The sequence below is a fragment of the Blennius ocellaris genome, assembly GCF_963422515.1.
Source record: "Blennius ocellaris genome assembly, chromosome: 1".
In the NCBI taxonomy this organism is placed as follows: domain Eukaryota; kingdom Metazoa; phylum Chordata; class Actinopteri; order Blenniiformes; family Blenniidae; genus Blennius; species Blennius ocellaris.
The window spans coordinates 876,762-892,400 of NC_137650.1; the positions used below are offsets into that span (position 1 = coordinate 876,762).

The 15,639-nt window shown below is 46.6% G+C and overlaps 1 protein-coding gene across 2 annotated transcripts in view; it reads right to left on the reverse strand.

Annotated features, from left to right (window-relative positions):
- Nucleotides 1-1,580: 1,580 nt before the first annotated feature.
- LOC308132966 (kinesin-like protein KIF13B) overlaps nt 1,581-15,639 on the reverse strand; it is a 76,724-nt gene continuing 62,665 nt past the window's right edge. Inside the window, exons 34-38 of one of the 2 annotated variants that reach the window (XM_080500200.1) lie at nt 15,162-15,315; nt 9,265-9,362; nt 9,089-9,148; nt 7,937-8,498; nt 1,581-7,205 (exon numbers count right to left, since the gene is read on the reverse strand). In XM_080500200.1, the coding sequence (XP_080356326.1) occupies nt 7,015-7,205; nt 7,937-8,498; nt 9,089-9,148; nt 9,265-9,362; nt 15,162-15,315 (1,065 nt within the window). In that variant the 3' untranslated portion in view covers nt 1,581-7,014. Of the gene's footprint in view, nt 7,206-7,936; nt 8,499-9,088; nt 9,149-9,264; nt 9,396-15,161; nt 15,316-15,639 lie in introns of both variants that reach the window. The other variant, XM_080500199.1, reaches the window with a different exon arrangement.

Genomic DNA, 15,639 nt, shown 5'->3' on the forward strand with positions numbered 1-15,639 from the left:
TGACCTCCACGATGTCACTCTCCTCTGACCTCCATGACGTCACTCTCCTCTGACCAACATGATGTCACTCTCCTCTGACCCCCATGACGTCACTCTCCTCTGACCCCCATGACGTCACTCTCCTCTGACCCCCATGATGTCACTCTCCTCTGACCTCCATGACGTCACTCTCCTCTGACCTCCATGACATCACTCTCCTCTGACCCCCATGACGTCACTCTCCTCTGACCTCCATGACGTCACTCTCCTCTGACCTCCATGATGTCACTCTCCTCTGACCTCCACGATGTCACTCTCCTCTGACCTCCATGACGTCACTCTCCTCTGACCTCCATGATGTCACTCTCCTCTGACCTCCACGATGTCACTCTCCTCTGACCTCCATGACGTCACTCTCCTCTGACCAACATGACGTCACTCTCCTCTGACCTCCACGATGTCACTCTCCTCTGACCTCCATGACGTCACTCTCCTCTGACCCCCATGACGTCACTCTCCTCTGACCTCCATGACGTCACTCTCCTCTGACCTCCATGATGTCACTCTCCTCTGACCCCCATGACGTCACTCTCCTCTGACCTCCATGATGTCACTCTCCTCTGACCCCCATGACGTCACTCTCCTCTGACCCCCATGACGTCACTCTCCTCTGACCCCCATGATGTCACTCTCCTCTGACCTCCATGACGTCACTCTCCTCTGACCTCCATGACATCACTCTCCTCTGACCCCCATGACGTCACTCTCCTCTGACCCCCATGATGTCACTCTCCTCTGACCCCCATGACGTCACTCTCCTCTGACCTCCATGACGTCACTCTCCTCTGACCAACATGATGTCACTCTCCTCTGACCTCCACCTTCAGATCAGACTCTTCTCCTCCACCTCTACAGTCACTGATAGTTCTCACACAGCGGTGACGACGCTCTGCCGATTGCTTTTTATTATTATTAGTGATTCCACTACTTTTCCTGACCTCCACCTCCTCCATGGCTGTTTCTCTCACTGTAAAATTCCTTTTCTTCATCTTTTCCCTCAGGATTTAGCATCAAATGGCGACGATCAACAGGCTGATTGAGACGTCAAAGTATTGATGAGGCTTTGCATTGACCATTTATGGTAGAAAGTGGGCGTGTTGAGGGCAGAACTGTCAACCTCCCAGCTGGACTGTGATCTATGAAAGGAAAGTGCGTGTAGATGTGCGTACGCATTGTTTTTCCGATCCAAGTTTTATGGGCACACCCCATTTTGTTTTTGGGCGCACGTACATTTTTTGAAGGATTCCTAAATCCACTGAAATGGAAGAGGCATTATTCTAAAAGAAAGTTTCACAGTTTAAGACTCCATGATGTCTACATGCTGGCCCGGTTCATCCAGGAGCTCCAGGATGGCGTCTGGACATCCCGTCCAAACCAACGCTTTCCACAGAGGACTAATGACCAGAGAACATAAAAGAAACCGCCAATCATCCTGCTTCTTCAGCTGCACGATGGCCTGGAAAACCAATAAATGACCTCTGTTACTGTTTGGACACATTAAGAGATCAGATTGTGAGATTTAATTATTTATTGCACAATAATTCACAAATATGAAATCATTTTGTAGGACTTGAAATATGTTGCCATTAGTAAATCATCGTCCAAATGTAAATTTGTCCGATTGAACTTTTCCACCACAAACTGCTGAGCTCAGCACATTCACAACAACATTTATGTACATGATGCTTGTGGTTCTTGTCAAATAAATTAAATTCAACTGGTTTGGCATTGATAAACAAAACCTCCCATAATGTTCCTCGTCACTTTCCTTTCACAACCGTTCAGACAATCAAACAATGAAATGACGAATGAAGGATTCCACACATTTATTCTTTGGATTGCAGCATCGAATTACAGGAAGAAAACAAATACTTTAATCATCAAACCCAAACTTGTGCTCAGATCTGGTTTTTAAGTTTTAAAACACACACGCACGCACGCACGCACGCACGCACGCACGCACGCACGCACGCACGCACGCACGCACGCACACACACACACACACACACACACACACACACACACACACACACACACACACACACACACACACACACACACACACACACACACACACACACACACACACACACACACACACACACACACACACACACACACACACACACACACACACACACACACACACACACACAGAGGGTGTGAGATGTGGTGAACCTCTCATAGGGTTTTTCCACCAGAAAGAACCAGGTTCTAGTTCAGGGCCAGTTCTTCAATGTGCACGTACAAAGAATCGGTTGGTTTTCCATTGTCAGTGAGAGCCACGTCATCGATTCTCCAAAACAACGTACTTCACTGCAGACGTCGCCCCAAGCACTTATGTGGAAAACCTCAGAAGCTACAATGTACCGAAAATCATGTAAAGTTCCGGAAAAGAATGAGGAATACAAAGAAGAAGCTCCCGTCGTTTGGTTCCGGTACTCCTCTTTGAATTGTTTAATTGTATTCCTAACGTACGCTCCCACTATGTCCTGTTGTATTCCCAGACACGCCGATTTAGTCAGATGACAACCATAGAGCGAGAAAACACTGCCTCTCCTCGTCGCTCTATTGTTTTTTTTACCTCAATCTTGCTTTGGCGATGTTCGCTCTAAATTTCAGAAAGCCAGTTCAGCATCTCTTCAGCCTTGTAGGAAGCAATAACTCCGCCCCCAGCTGAAAACGTGTCAGGACCCGCTCTGGCCCAGTTATGATGTGGGGCCAGTTTAGCACCAGTTTAGCCCCTGATAGGTCGGGGCTTTGGCAGTGGAAAGACAAAGAACTGGTGCTAAATCTGTCCCTGGCTCTGAACCAGCACCTGGTTCCTTTTGGTGGAAAAGACCTGCGTCTTTTGGTATCAACAGGTGACTGACCAGCAGAGCCGGTGTGACTCCAACCAGGTGTAGAGAACCAGGTGTAGAGAACAGGTGTAGAGAACCAGGTGTAGATAAAGGCTCCAGCAGCAGGGTGGAGGACAGAGAAAAGCACTGCCATGCTGCTGATAACGGCCCTGATGAGGAGCCAACATCTTCATGCTGAGACACTCAGATGAAAATCAATTTCACACATTGGAGCTTCTCTACACTTTCTGAAGACATTTGTCATTTTGAACCAGAAGCGCCGTGAAGCAGTGGATCCTCCTGGACCTCCACCTCCACCTGCACCTGAGACGAGTCAGAGGAGTTGAGCCGAGTGGGCAACTTAAAAATAAAAGTTGTGATAATGCAGTTTCCTCTCCAGTTCCCAGTGGAAATTCCCTGCATGGGGAACAGCAGGCGATTTAAAGGGACCTTGTCTGAGAGGTCCTGCTGAGACCTGGTCTGGCTGCAGTCTGAAGGCCACATTAAGGCAGGGGGCAGGGGGGCTCAGACCAGGACTCTGTCACTGAGGGGAACAAGGACTGACTAAATGACAACTGAATGTGACTGTGCTCCTCACAATGGAACTAGAAACAGCTGCTGGACACTGGACCTCACTGGCCAGGAGCTCCGGTGAGTCTCCACCGATGAGGCTCCAGAAGCTCCTTGGTTTATAGTCCTGGACAAGGTACCAACCATCGGACTGCAGCAGGAGTCAGTTCAGACACAGCAACTGGTTTCAAAATAGGCTGCTGGAGAGATTTGTTTGGGCTCCGATGTGCCGGCAGAGGTCTGCAGACACAAGGTTTCTGTCTGGATCATCACTGAACATCGGACTTTTAAGACGAGTGGGCCTTCATAAGAAACGATTCTGATCCCGATCAATGAGATCAGATTTGATGGCTCCTGCTGGTGCATCACAGCACGTCGCAAGCTTTCTTCTCACTGGAAATGTAGACATGGGACCCTGAGCTGCTTCACACACCATTTCAGTCGGAAGCATCGAGTTGACAGGTGGAAGGTTGGGACTGCAGGAGTCCAGGAACTTGGGCTTAGATCTACTCCCACACGGCTCCACGGGGGGTTCCCATTCCCACTGGAACATCGCTCAGGGTTCCTCTGGCATGATGAGGAACGGGCGTTTGCACAGGCTCCGTTCTTGTGACACGCTAATGTTTGCTTTGCAAAGATGACCAAGACTGTGCTGAAAAAACAAAAGCAACCTTCCTGGTGCGCTCCATCAGAACCATATTGCTCCAAAATCAGGGAATGAAAGAAAAACATTGAATCATAGAAAAGTTTGTATTTCAACACATACAAGAGTCCCAGAGAGGAACCGTTCAGTTCCTCCCCTTGTGCAAAGGAGTCGAAGTGCTGATATGAGAAACAGTGTGTGGAAGATATGAGTGAATTTTTAAAAGATAAATGGTCACATGGTTTCTGAGGCACAAGGACATGAAAAGAAATCCAGAAGCCTGAAGTGATCTCAGACCAACACACACACACACACACACACACACACACACACACACACACACACACACACACACACACACACACACACACACACACACACACACACACACACACACACACACACACACACACACACACACACACACACACACACACACACACACCATTACTATCAAACTACTACAAACCACAATGTTCACATCCTGCCAGTTAACAATAGAGCCAACCAGCAACCAACTAACTGGCTGATCAATCGACCAACCAACCCAACAATCCACCAACCATCCAACCGACTAACCAACCGACCCAAAGACCAACAAATCAACTGACCCGACCAAACAACCAACTAACCGACCAACCGAGTGACCCAAAGACCAACCGTCCAACCAACCAACCAACCAACCAACCAACCAACCGACCCAACAACTAATCAACAACCAACTATATATATATATTTTAATATATATGCTATTTGAATCACAAACGCATATTTTAATCATTTTAGGATTTAAAAACATTTCATCAAAATACAATGGATGACTCAACGATCCATTTACAAATTTATATGGTAATAGCAGCAATTTTACGCAAATCACTTGTGCAATAATACTTGAAATAAAAAGGCTTGATAAGTGTTTGTGTGATAAAGGCATGTGTACTAGCATTCAAATATAAATAGTAAATTCATGAAAATACAAATGAAAATTAGAAAGATTTCCAGATAAAGTTTGTCATCAACAGTTCTAACGTCTGGAACTGTTCTGCAGACGAGATGGGTTAGAGTTACCTGGGCTAGCCCTAACCTAGCCTTTATCACATAACCTAACCTAACCCAACCCTAACTCTAACCTAACCTAACGATACTCCTACCCTCCCAACTCGTCTTCAACTGACACTTCACTGGAAGGATGGACGGACTGGAAGTACTGACCCTCCAGTCCTGAGGGCCGCAGCATCTCCCTCTGGAACCTTCAAGAACAAGATGGTTGAAATCAATCCAACAGCCTGAAACACTGATGAGCTTCTGTTCCAGAGGAGTCAAGAGTCTTGCCACTGCCGTCGTGTGGTTTAACCCTTTCCTGGATGTATTCAGAGCAGCCGCTGGACACAAACCAAAGATATGCAGGGCATCAAAGACAAATAATATTCTCTGCTCACGTCTGAAGCGTCTCTCTTCACACACACTCATCTTTATGCCACTAAAACAGCTGCAGCAGGGTGTTGTTTACACACACACACACCAGCTGACAGCTGCTCAGCAGGAAACTTAAGCTCATGCAACATGCAAAGGTTCCTCGTCCAACACCTCCAGTGCAAAACCCACACACACACACACACACACACACACACACACACACACACACACACACACACACACACACACACACACACACACACACACACACACACACACACACACACACACACACACACACACACACACAGGATATCAAGACGAGGTGAAGGCACTTTCTGGGAGGATCCCTCTTCAACACGGCGGGAGGCTCCAGCCATCACAGAAGGCTCCTGGGAGGTGAAGTGTGAGGCCAGCTGGGACCAGCAGGGACCAGCAGGGACCAGCAGGGACCAGCTGGGACCAGCAGGGACCAGCAGGGAGCGCTGTAAGCTTCACGTCACTCCTCTTCCACGCACAGGAAACACGGACATGAACAGTACTTCCACTTTGGCACGGTGGGTGGCAGTAGTGAGGTACTCCAGGGTCCAGCCTGTCCTGGTTCTTCTTCAGAGGGTGGACAGGGCGCCATCATGTGGTACAAAGTGGACCTCATGGGTAAACTACATGTCAACCTAAAGAGCTGAAACGTCACTCAAAGGAATCACAGTTAAAAACTGCTGACACATCATGACTGGTTCATAGTTTGAGCTGTTTCCAGGCTCTTTTACATTTAACTAGATTTTGCTGTTTAGCTTGTTCACCGGGAGTTGTTTGTTGATGTGTTAACATCTGAACAATATTTTCTTTAAGAGTCACATTTGTCACCTCAAAATGTGAAATAGTGAAGGAAGCTGCAGGCCTGTGGGCTGAAGACCTCTGACCTGAACACAAACATCTCAGAGGACATCAACATACTTCACTCTTCACATTATTTTAGTTGTTTGGGGATTTTTGGAATGTTTTCAACTAAAGCTACCTTTGAATACAATTCAAACGTGTAGTTTATGCTGGTGTCCTGACATAAAAACACCTTCTAATGTGGTGCAGAAACTGGGAAACACTATCGATAAGGAACCATTAACATTTAAAATGAAAAGCAAGTCATCAAAGTGAAGCAGAAGCTTTTCACTCCCTCCATCCAGAAGAGGGATGTAAGGCGTTAGCTTCCCTGGACGTCTCTTCAGCCTCAGGTTCCCCGCCTGCTCCCACCCAGAGCCATTCATAAAGCAGGATCTGCCCTCTGCCCAGCAGCACTCTGCTGTCTCTCCTTAGCTCACCTGCATTTTACAGGTTTCTTTACTGTCTTCATTTCATTTGCATCCATGTGGTGAGTGGATGTCGTGACTGTAGTTTCCAACTACTAGAGGTTCGGCAGTGGGTCAGTTCTGATGTGTGGCCTGTTGCATAGCTGAGGAGCAGGACCTCAGGGAGTTCCTCTCCCCCGACGCTCCTGGCTCTCCTCTTTTAGCTGCTCCATGACTTGCGGTTCTCCGACCGCCGTGCGGCCAAGGCTTCTCCTCGCAGCACGGGGACGTGCTGGGCGGGAGGCGGGGGGTCTGCGCTCCGGAGAGACAGGCGGTCCGGACGGACCAACACCCCGTGGCCTGGTTTACAGCTGAAATACCGCCGACCTCCCACAGCACCATCATTCTTACCTGCAGGAGAAAAGTACAGGGAGGCAGTACAATGAAGAACAAAATCAACAGCAGTGATTCGGTCACCATGGTAGAGCTTTAAAACCAGGAGACAGGCTTTCTTTTTACATTTGTGGGTTTTCAAAACACCTGAGCCTACAGGAAAAGGAACAATACCAATAATAGTAATAGTAATAATCATCATCATCATCAAACATGTCCAACATGAGGCTGAGGGGGGGGGGGGGGGGGGGGGGGCAAACCTCCTAGGGCACTAGTATACAGTCATAACAATCTGAAACGTATATTGTTTTAGTGAGACTCGTGGACATAACTCGTGGAGAGAGATTTGTTTTTTTAGCTACACCGTAATTTCGTTGTGCAATTTATTGCACAATGACAATAAAAGCTTCTGATCTTCTAATAATCTAATCTAATCTAATGATAAGTGGAAGCTATCAAACCGTCATTAGGAATCTCTATGTACTGTATCTGGACAAAATGTAAAAGGTTTGGTCAAAAGACATGAAGACTTGTAATGATTAATTTCTTCTAATGATTCATAGCACTATGTTCTAGAGGTGCGACGGTTCATTTTACTGGCGTGAGTGACAGCTCCTGTGACAGCACGGAAGACGCTTACATGTCACTTCAAGACACAACATCACAGCCTCAGATAAGTGATGTCTCGACCACGGGTTGGAAATCGTGTTTTCAGAAGGTTCCCTGGCTGACGTGGACGGTGTACCTACCAACAGGAGAGTCCAGCTCCACTCCGACCCACACTCCCTCAGCAAACTGTGTGGTTCCCACATAGCGCACGGTTCCCGCCTTGCTGCTGCCCACCGTCACGCTCGCCCCCCCCGTCAGCCACTCAGGGAGGAGGAGGCTGCTTCCCTCCTCAGTGTCCAAACAAATCTCCAGCTTCCCTGAGCCTCTGTCTCCTCCTCCGGCCGAGTTCAGCTTGAGATCAGAACAGGACACATCCACGGGGATGTCGTGGTGATCGGCGGAGGTGTGTGAGGCCGGTGGAGCAATGGCTGCCATCTTGGTGCCACACTGGGAAGGAGAGGTGACAATATTGTTCCCGTCAGGACCCTGCTGCTGTGGGTTTGGGGGGCATGAGGTGTCGGCAGCCAGGAGGGAGGAGGACGACAAGGAGGGCTGGAGGACGTCAGACAGTGTAACCGTAGAAACACTAGTGGAGAAGTAGCCGCTGGACGACTGGCTGAGGGGGCTGAGGGGGGCGGTGTCATGCGGGTCATGCACAGGAAGAGGAGGGACTTCTTTAGCTGGAGGCCGGAGAACAGCAGTCTACACCAGAGGTTTCCACGCCAGCAGGGGGACAGAAGAAAGCATGCAGACAAGGCAAAACAAGAAACAGTCAGCACCAATCAGCAACTTTCTACAATCCTCCATCAGTTTCCAGAGAGAGACCACATCTCTGACGGGTCCCCTCATGCTTCACCTGCACTGTGAAGCTGTGGAACTCTGGGTTCTTGATGGTGCTGAAGCTGCTCTGGAGGAGGTCAGCAGCTCGTCACCATCAAGTCAAAGTAATCATTTAACCTTTCATCACCCTCACATGTATTTCCCTCCGTGAAAAAGGGTTGTTACATGTGAAAGTGTCACTGACTTCTCCAGGACTCCCAACCTGACTCCACTAATGGCTGATGGATAAGTCCGACTGCCATCAATCTTCCTCTTCTCCTGTATAACAGCGCCAACTATGACACACTTTGTACAATAAATAAGGAACTTCTCCACCTTTATCTCTAAGCGTTAGAACCTGCTGACAACAGGAAGTCAGTGCTTCACCCTGACAGGCAGAGAATCACAGATTGTGCAGGTGGAATGTGGTCAGTAATACCAGATAAAACCAGAAGCAACAAACACAATCTCACCGTGTCCCCCTTGACTTGGCCGTCGTCCCCTCCCGATGATGTCACGATGCGAGGCACATGCTGCAGAGAGACGAATTGATGTGACCTCACGGCTCAAACATCATTTTAGACATTTTAACTAGATATTTCACTAAAAGTTGAGGAAGTACTCAGTTCAGACTTCAGACTGTGCTGACCTGCTGGTTCTGAGGCGACGGCCTCAGCTCCTTCTTGTCGTCTCGCGCTGGGAACAGAGACTTCAGCAGTTTGGGCATCTGAGGGACGAGCGCCTTCACTGAAAGATAAGAGGCAGCAAGTCCTGAACGACCTGGGGGGGGCAAGGAAATGAGGGCCGGAGGAGGAAGAGGAGGATGAGGAAAAGAAGAGGAGGAGGAGGAGGAGGAGGAGGAGGAGGAAGAAGAGGTCCGGGAGGTGGAAGACATGTGGAAGATTAAGACAGGAAGTTCAAAGTCTAGGAAATGTCCAAAATAATAGCCGATGCAGATCATGAGACAGAAAATGAGAAACCAGGATTCGTTCAGTGCTGCTCAAACTGAAACTGAAGATTGAAATCCACAGAAAGTCACCCTTCACTGTACATTAGAGGCTGAGTGATGAGGAGAACATGAGGAGCAGAAGGAGAGCCGTTCAGCAGGACATTTTTACCTTTGACATTTTAAGAACACAATGCAAATAAATGGAAGGTAAAACTGATGACTTTGTTAAAACACAGTGAGATGATACCATTTCACAAACGTCATGACTTGAAAGAGAAGAGCTCCTCCTCCCTGAAGTCCTCTGTTCATTAATTCATCCTTAGTTAAGCCTGGTACACACTGCAGGCTAATCGGGACAATTTTGATTGTCGTGTGTCTTGTTCAGTGATTTTGTCCAGCCCAATCCTCTCGGAAGATAATAAACACGATCGATATTTGCAAGGAGAAATCCTGTAGTGTTTTCTGCGAGAGAGGAGCTGCCAAAGCCAGACCATTCCTTAATTAAAAAAGTGTGACTTGGGGAGATTATAGCAGATTATTTCATGGACAATATAAACGGACGGCACTGTGGTCACTCAGTTTCTCTTTATTACAGCAGAAATGTTTCAGGCAGAGCTTCCTCACTGCTCTTCTTTTAGTTTACGTTTGACATCCAGTTGTTTTGAGGCTGAGTTTCTCTTGTGTGTGTTTATTGTTGGAATATTAATTCATCACCATGACGACAAGTCATTCTGTGCTCCATAAATTCATGTTTCTGCAGTTGTATTCCCGTGACCATTATTAGTAAGCTCATTATTCCAGATCAACCCTCGTGGAGCGAAACAGACATGGAACAAGTGAAGAAAAAGAACAAACACATCCTTCAAAGCCTCAGTGATTTTATTATGTCAAAGAGATTGTTTCTCAAAACCCCGTCTCCGCTCGGCAGCGCACTGCTCTGAGTCGCTCACATGGGCGGTACAATAAGGATATTCTAAAAAACAGTTTGGTATACTGAATAGTATACTAAGACTGTTAATATGTTCTAAGGTTTGCCCAGTAGAGGGTGAACTCGCCTCATGTTACTTATTGGACGCTTATTTTACTTATTGGAATATTAAGAGCTAGAACCACAGAAGAAGCTGGACTGAAGAAATGTTTACCCAATGATTGTACCCTGCTCATGAAGGAAAGTAAAGGCGGAACTTAAGTTTGAGACGTTGTGCAAAGTTATTTTGGCCATCTTTTTGGCGACAAGGACAAACAAGACTGACAAGTTGCAGTTGGGCAAGAAGATTTTAAAAAGGCGGAGAGTAACGTAAAAGTCACGAGTGAAGACGGCGACCATCAGCACTCTCGCAGCGTTTGATGCTATAAGTCAAAGCTAGGAAGAATACTGTGAGATAATGGGACAGTTTTTTGAGGCCAATAATATTGATGACGGGGAAAAGCAGAGAGCTATTCTCCTCAGTGTGGTCGGCGCATCTACGTACAGTTTAATGCGGAACCTCCTCCACCCAAATAAACCAAAAGAGAAGATCTACAGTCAACTGGTGACGGTGGTGAAAAACCACTTTGAAACAAAGCCGAGTGAAATCGTCCAGAGGTACAAGTTTGATGAACTCAGTCGGAAGCCAAATGAATCAGTGATGGAGTAGCAGGCTGGCACAGGACTGTAATTATGGCAACATGGAGCAGAAGTTGAGAGACAGGCTCCTTTGTGGAATAAATGATGATCGTATTCAAAGACAACTCCTGGCAGAAGCAGATTTAACATGTGAAAAGGCCTTGTCCATCGCAGTTGCAGAAGAAACGGCAAATTAACAGGCACATGAGCTCCAGAACCCAAGCGCAATGGTGAAGTGATTCAAAGTAAATAGAAGTGCGCTGAAGAGCGGCAGTGTTCAAGAGTGTTATCGTTGCAAAGGACAGCACAAAAATGCAGAATGTAAGCTTAAACAAGAAAGATGTCATGCATGTGGGACAGCCTGTTGAAATATAATCAAACAGAAAGGCAAAATCTGGTGTGAAAAGGGAGCAGTCTCGTTTAGGCCATCATTCACAGAACGCTCAAGAGCAGCAAAAGGAAAGTAACACAGGCAGCTCAGAGGAAGGACCTTTTGCATTGAAACACATTAAGTTCAAGCTCTGGCGGATGAGTGACATACACCTGAGAAAAATAAATCCCTATACAGAGAGCATGAAAATACATGGCAAAAGAGTTCATTTTCAGATTGACACAGTCTTACTGTAATGAATGAAAAGACATTTCAAACAATGTGGAAAAAACAACCAAACACCCCACATCAAACCAGTGCTCATCAAGTTGGAGACCCAGTGAAAGTTGTGGGAGCAGCTGAAGTGCAAGTGACATATATAAAGGAAAGAGCCAAACTGCCCCGAGTGGCTGTGAAAGGACATGACCCCTCTTTGCTGGGCAGAGGCTGGCTGGAGGACTGGGGAGAAATAAAAGCCAGACACCGGGATCGCCAAGTGCATCCTACCCACTCAGAGAAGAAGTCACATGAGACAAATGTGACTTTACAAGAAGTGCTGTGCAAACATGAGGAAGGTTTCAAGGAGGATCTGGGCACATTGAAGGGCACCAAAGCCACAATTCATGTGAAAGAAAATGCGGTTCCACGCTTCTTCCATCCAAGGTCGATTCCTTATGCTATGAAAGCTAAAGTTGATAAGGAAATTGACAGGTTGTTAAAGGATGATATTATCACACGTGTGAAATACTCAGAATGGGCAGCACCGGTAGTGCCCATCGAGAAACCAGTGGGCACAGTCAGAATATGTGGAGATTACAAACTCACTGTCAACACAGTGTCTTCACTTGAACAGTAGCCAATACCCAGAGTGGACGATTTGTTCAATGCACTTTTAAAAGGTACACACTTTCTCAAGTTGGACATGAGTCACACATAAACTAATACTCATGGATGAGGACTCCAAGAAATACCTCACAGTTAACACACACACAGGGGATTGTTAACCTACAATAGATTACTGTTCGATGTGGCCTCCACTTTGGCCATTTTTCAGAGAAAAATGGAGAGTCTGTCCAGTCGGATTCCCTGAGTTGCAGTGTATCTGGATGACATTTTGGTCAGTGGTGTGAACAAAGCTGATCATATCCAGAACTTTTTGTCGCGTACTTTGCTGAGACAAGATACTCGCAGTTGGACAAAGACGAAGATTTGAAAGGTTTCACAAATATTTGTATGGGTGCAACTTCACTATTTACACAGATCACAAACCGTTGATTTATCTGTTCAATGAAAAGAAGCCTATTCCCCAAATGGGACCACCGAGAGTGCAAAGGTAGGCAGTGATGTACAACATTGTCTACAGACCAGGTAAACATCATGTGAATGCAGATGCACTGAGCAGACGGCCAGTCCCTGTCAAATTAAGGAAGGAGGAGAGGACTGAGCAGCCCTGATGTTGGACATGTTGGATGAGACATTGATAAATGCGAATCAGATGAAAAGCTGGACCGCAAAAGACGCTATCATGTCACAAGTACATGAATACATCCTGAAATGATCCAAACCTGAAAGCTTTCAACCAGAGAAAAATGGAGCTCAGCGTGAGAGAGGGCTGTGTTCTCTGGGGTGATCCCTACAGAAGGAAGAGTAGGGATGCTCAAACTGTACACCAAACTCACACAGGAATGACCAAAATGAAAGGACTGGCCAGATCGTACACGTGGTGGCCAGGCATGGATCAAGATGTAGAAAAACTGTTCAGGCATGGCATGAATATCAGGCGCATGAAAAAGCACCTGCCCCTGCACCTTTCCATCCGTGGGAATGGCCAGAGTCACCATAGTCAAGAAGTCATGTGGACTACGCGGGACCGTTCCGAGGACAAATGTTTCTTGTGATTACGGATGCACATTCAAAATGGCTGGATGTTTACCCAACAAACACAAGCACCTCTCAAGTCACTCAGACAAAGGGACAATACAAAGAAGTTTATCAAGATTCTTGTTGAACTCCAGGATCACACCTCACACAACTTGGCTGGCTTGTCACCTGCAGAACTCGTGATGTCACGCAGACTGTGGTTGTGCCAGACGTGAAAACCAGAGTGCAACAAAAGCAAGTGAAACAGAAAGAGACTCATGACACCCGCAGTAAAGCGAGAGGAGTCACATGGGGAGATGATGTTCTCATCGGGAACTATTCCTATGGACCAAAATGGATTCCTGGTGTTATCCAAGGTTCACCAGGACACCTGTCCTACACACTTGGTGTCAGTACTGGTTAAGTTGTGAAAAGGCACACAGATCAGGTCACAGCAAGATTGACAGCTCTCGTGTTCAACGTGGAGAAAGACAAAAGCTTAGTGTTGTTGCCAGACAAGGTTGTTCCTGAGATGCAGCAACCATCAATGTTTTAACAGCAGAGTTCTAGTGCAGAGGAAGTGTCATCAGATACTTCCTCCCCCTGAGGGTCAGACTGACAATGTCTTACCATGTGAAACAGAGATGAGGCGTTCTACGAGAGAGACATGCACCTGTTCACCTTAAAGATTTTGTTTATTAAAGAACTTTACAGTTAAAGAATATTGCTTAGGTTTGCCCAAGTCATTTTCAGTTTGTTATTAGGCATGTGTTAGTACTGTGTATATTGTTCATAGTACCGTAGATGGGGCTTTGCATAAAGGTGGGGGAGATGTGGTATACGCAATACTAAGGCTGTTAGGAGGTTGTAAAAATGTTATAAGGTTTACCAGTAGAGGGTGAACTCGCCTCATGTTACTTATTGGAAGCTATGTTCAGAGCTTGAACCGCAGAAGAAGCTGGACTGAAGAAATGTGCTTACACCATGATTGTACCCTGTTCACGAAGGAAAGTAAAGACAGAACTTAAGTTTGGTGATGTTGTGCAAAGTTATTTTGGCCATGCTGCAACAAGTAGGCAGGTCATTTTCCCAGAGATCTGATTGGTCAGGAGAAGGTGCTTTTATGCTCTGCAGTTGGACATCGGAGGACCGGAGTGATTGATCCTGGTAAGAACTGAATCTGCTTTGCAGTACGGAAAACCCAGAATTAATCCTGAAGTTACTTCAATAAGAGGAAACCCGGAGTCATAATATTGGCCCAAGGTTGATTTGTGGCAACATGTTTGTGTACATGCACATGCCGTGTTTGTTTACGCTGAAGTCACGTTTGACTATGTAAGATTTGTAATAATGAGCATAACGATTCTGATACTCTGCTGAAGAATCAGCTAGCTTGTTGAGCTCTGGAGTTACACCTCACTATGAGATCAGAAGAGGAAGAATCCTGCAGTTTGTGGACCAGCCTTTACTTTCAGCATCAGGTGAACTGCTGCAGGAAGCAGAGGTCAAGTCTTCTGAACGATAAAAGCTCAGTGACTCTTTATTCCTCTGTACTGAAAGATGATGGCTAATCGTTTAAAATGCACTGATCAAAAGCAGACATGAACATCAATCCAACCATCTCTTTCAGGCTTTACCTCCACAGAGGCACAAAGTGCTGAGCTATTATTCCAGAATGTGTGACTTAAAGTCAGACTGCAGAAACACGACAGAAAGGAAGAGGAGGAGGACAGAGACTTTAAAACAGAAGAAAAGGTTCACCTTGTTCTGGCTCCTGGCTGTGTGGGGGGATGGCGAAGGGAGACGGGCTGGAAGAGGGTGAGGTGGAGTAGGTGGAGGGGGAGGAGGCAGGGCGTGGCAGAGTGCGCTGGAACTGGGACGGCATGAAGATGTCCTGTTGACTATCCCATCGACCCTGAGCAAAGCAAGACAAGAACACTCATGCTCCATTTACACGACAATGTTTCACGTGACAACACGTAATCCGCTGCGTTTACACTGCAGCAGCGGACAAACTGACAGCGATGTAGTTAGTATGGCGGGCGATGGGAGGGCGCCGTTGCTTGTTATTGTAATGAAATGAAACAGACACAACAACACACTGTAAACTTGAACAAAATTGGATGCTATCAGGGGAGAGTCTCAACTATAAAACTACTGATGTGGACAATAAAACTAGAATACTGACCGTGACTAATACCACTGGCACAGGCAGTTTACAGGGTCATGAGAAGAAGGA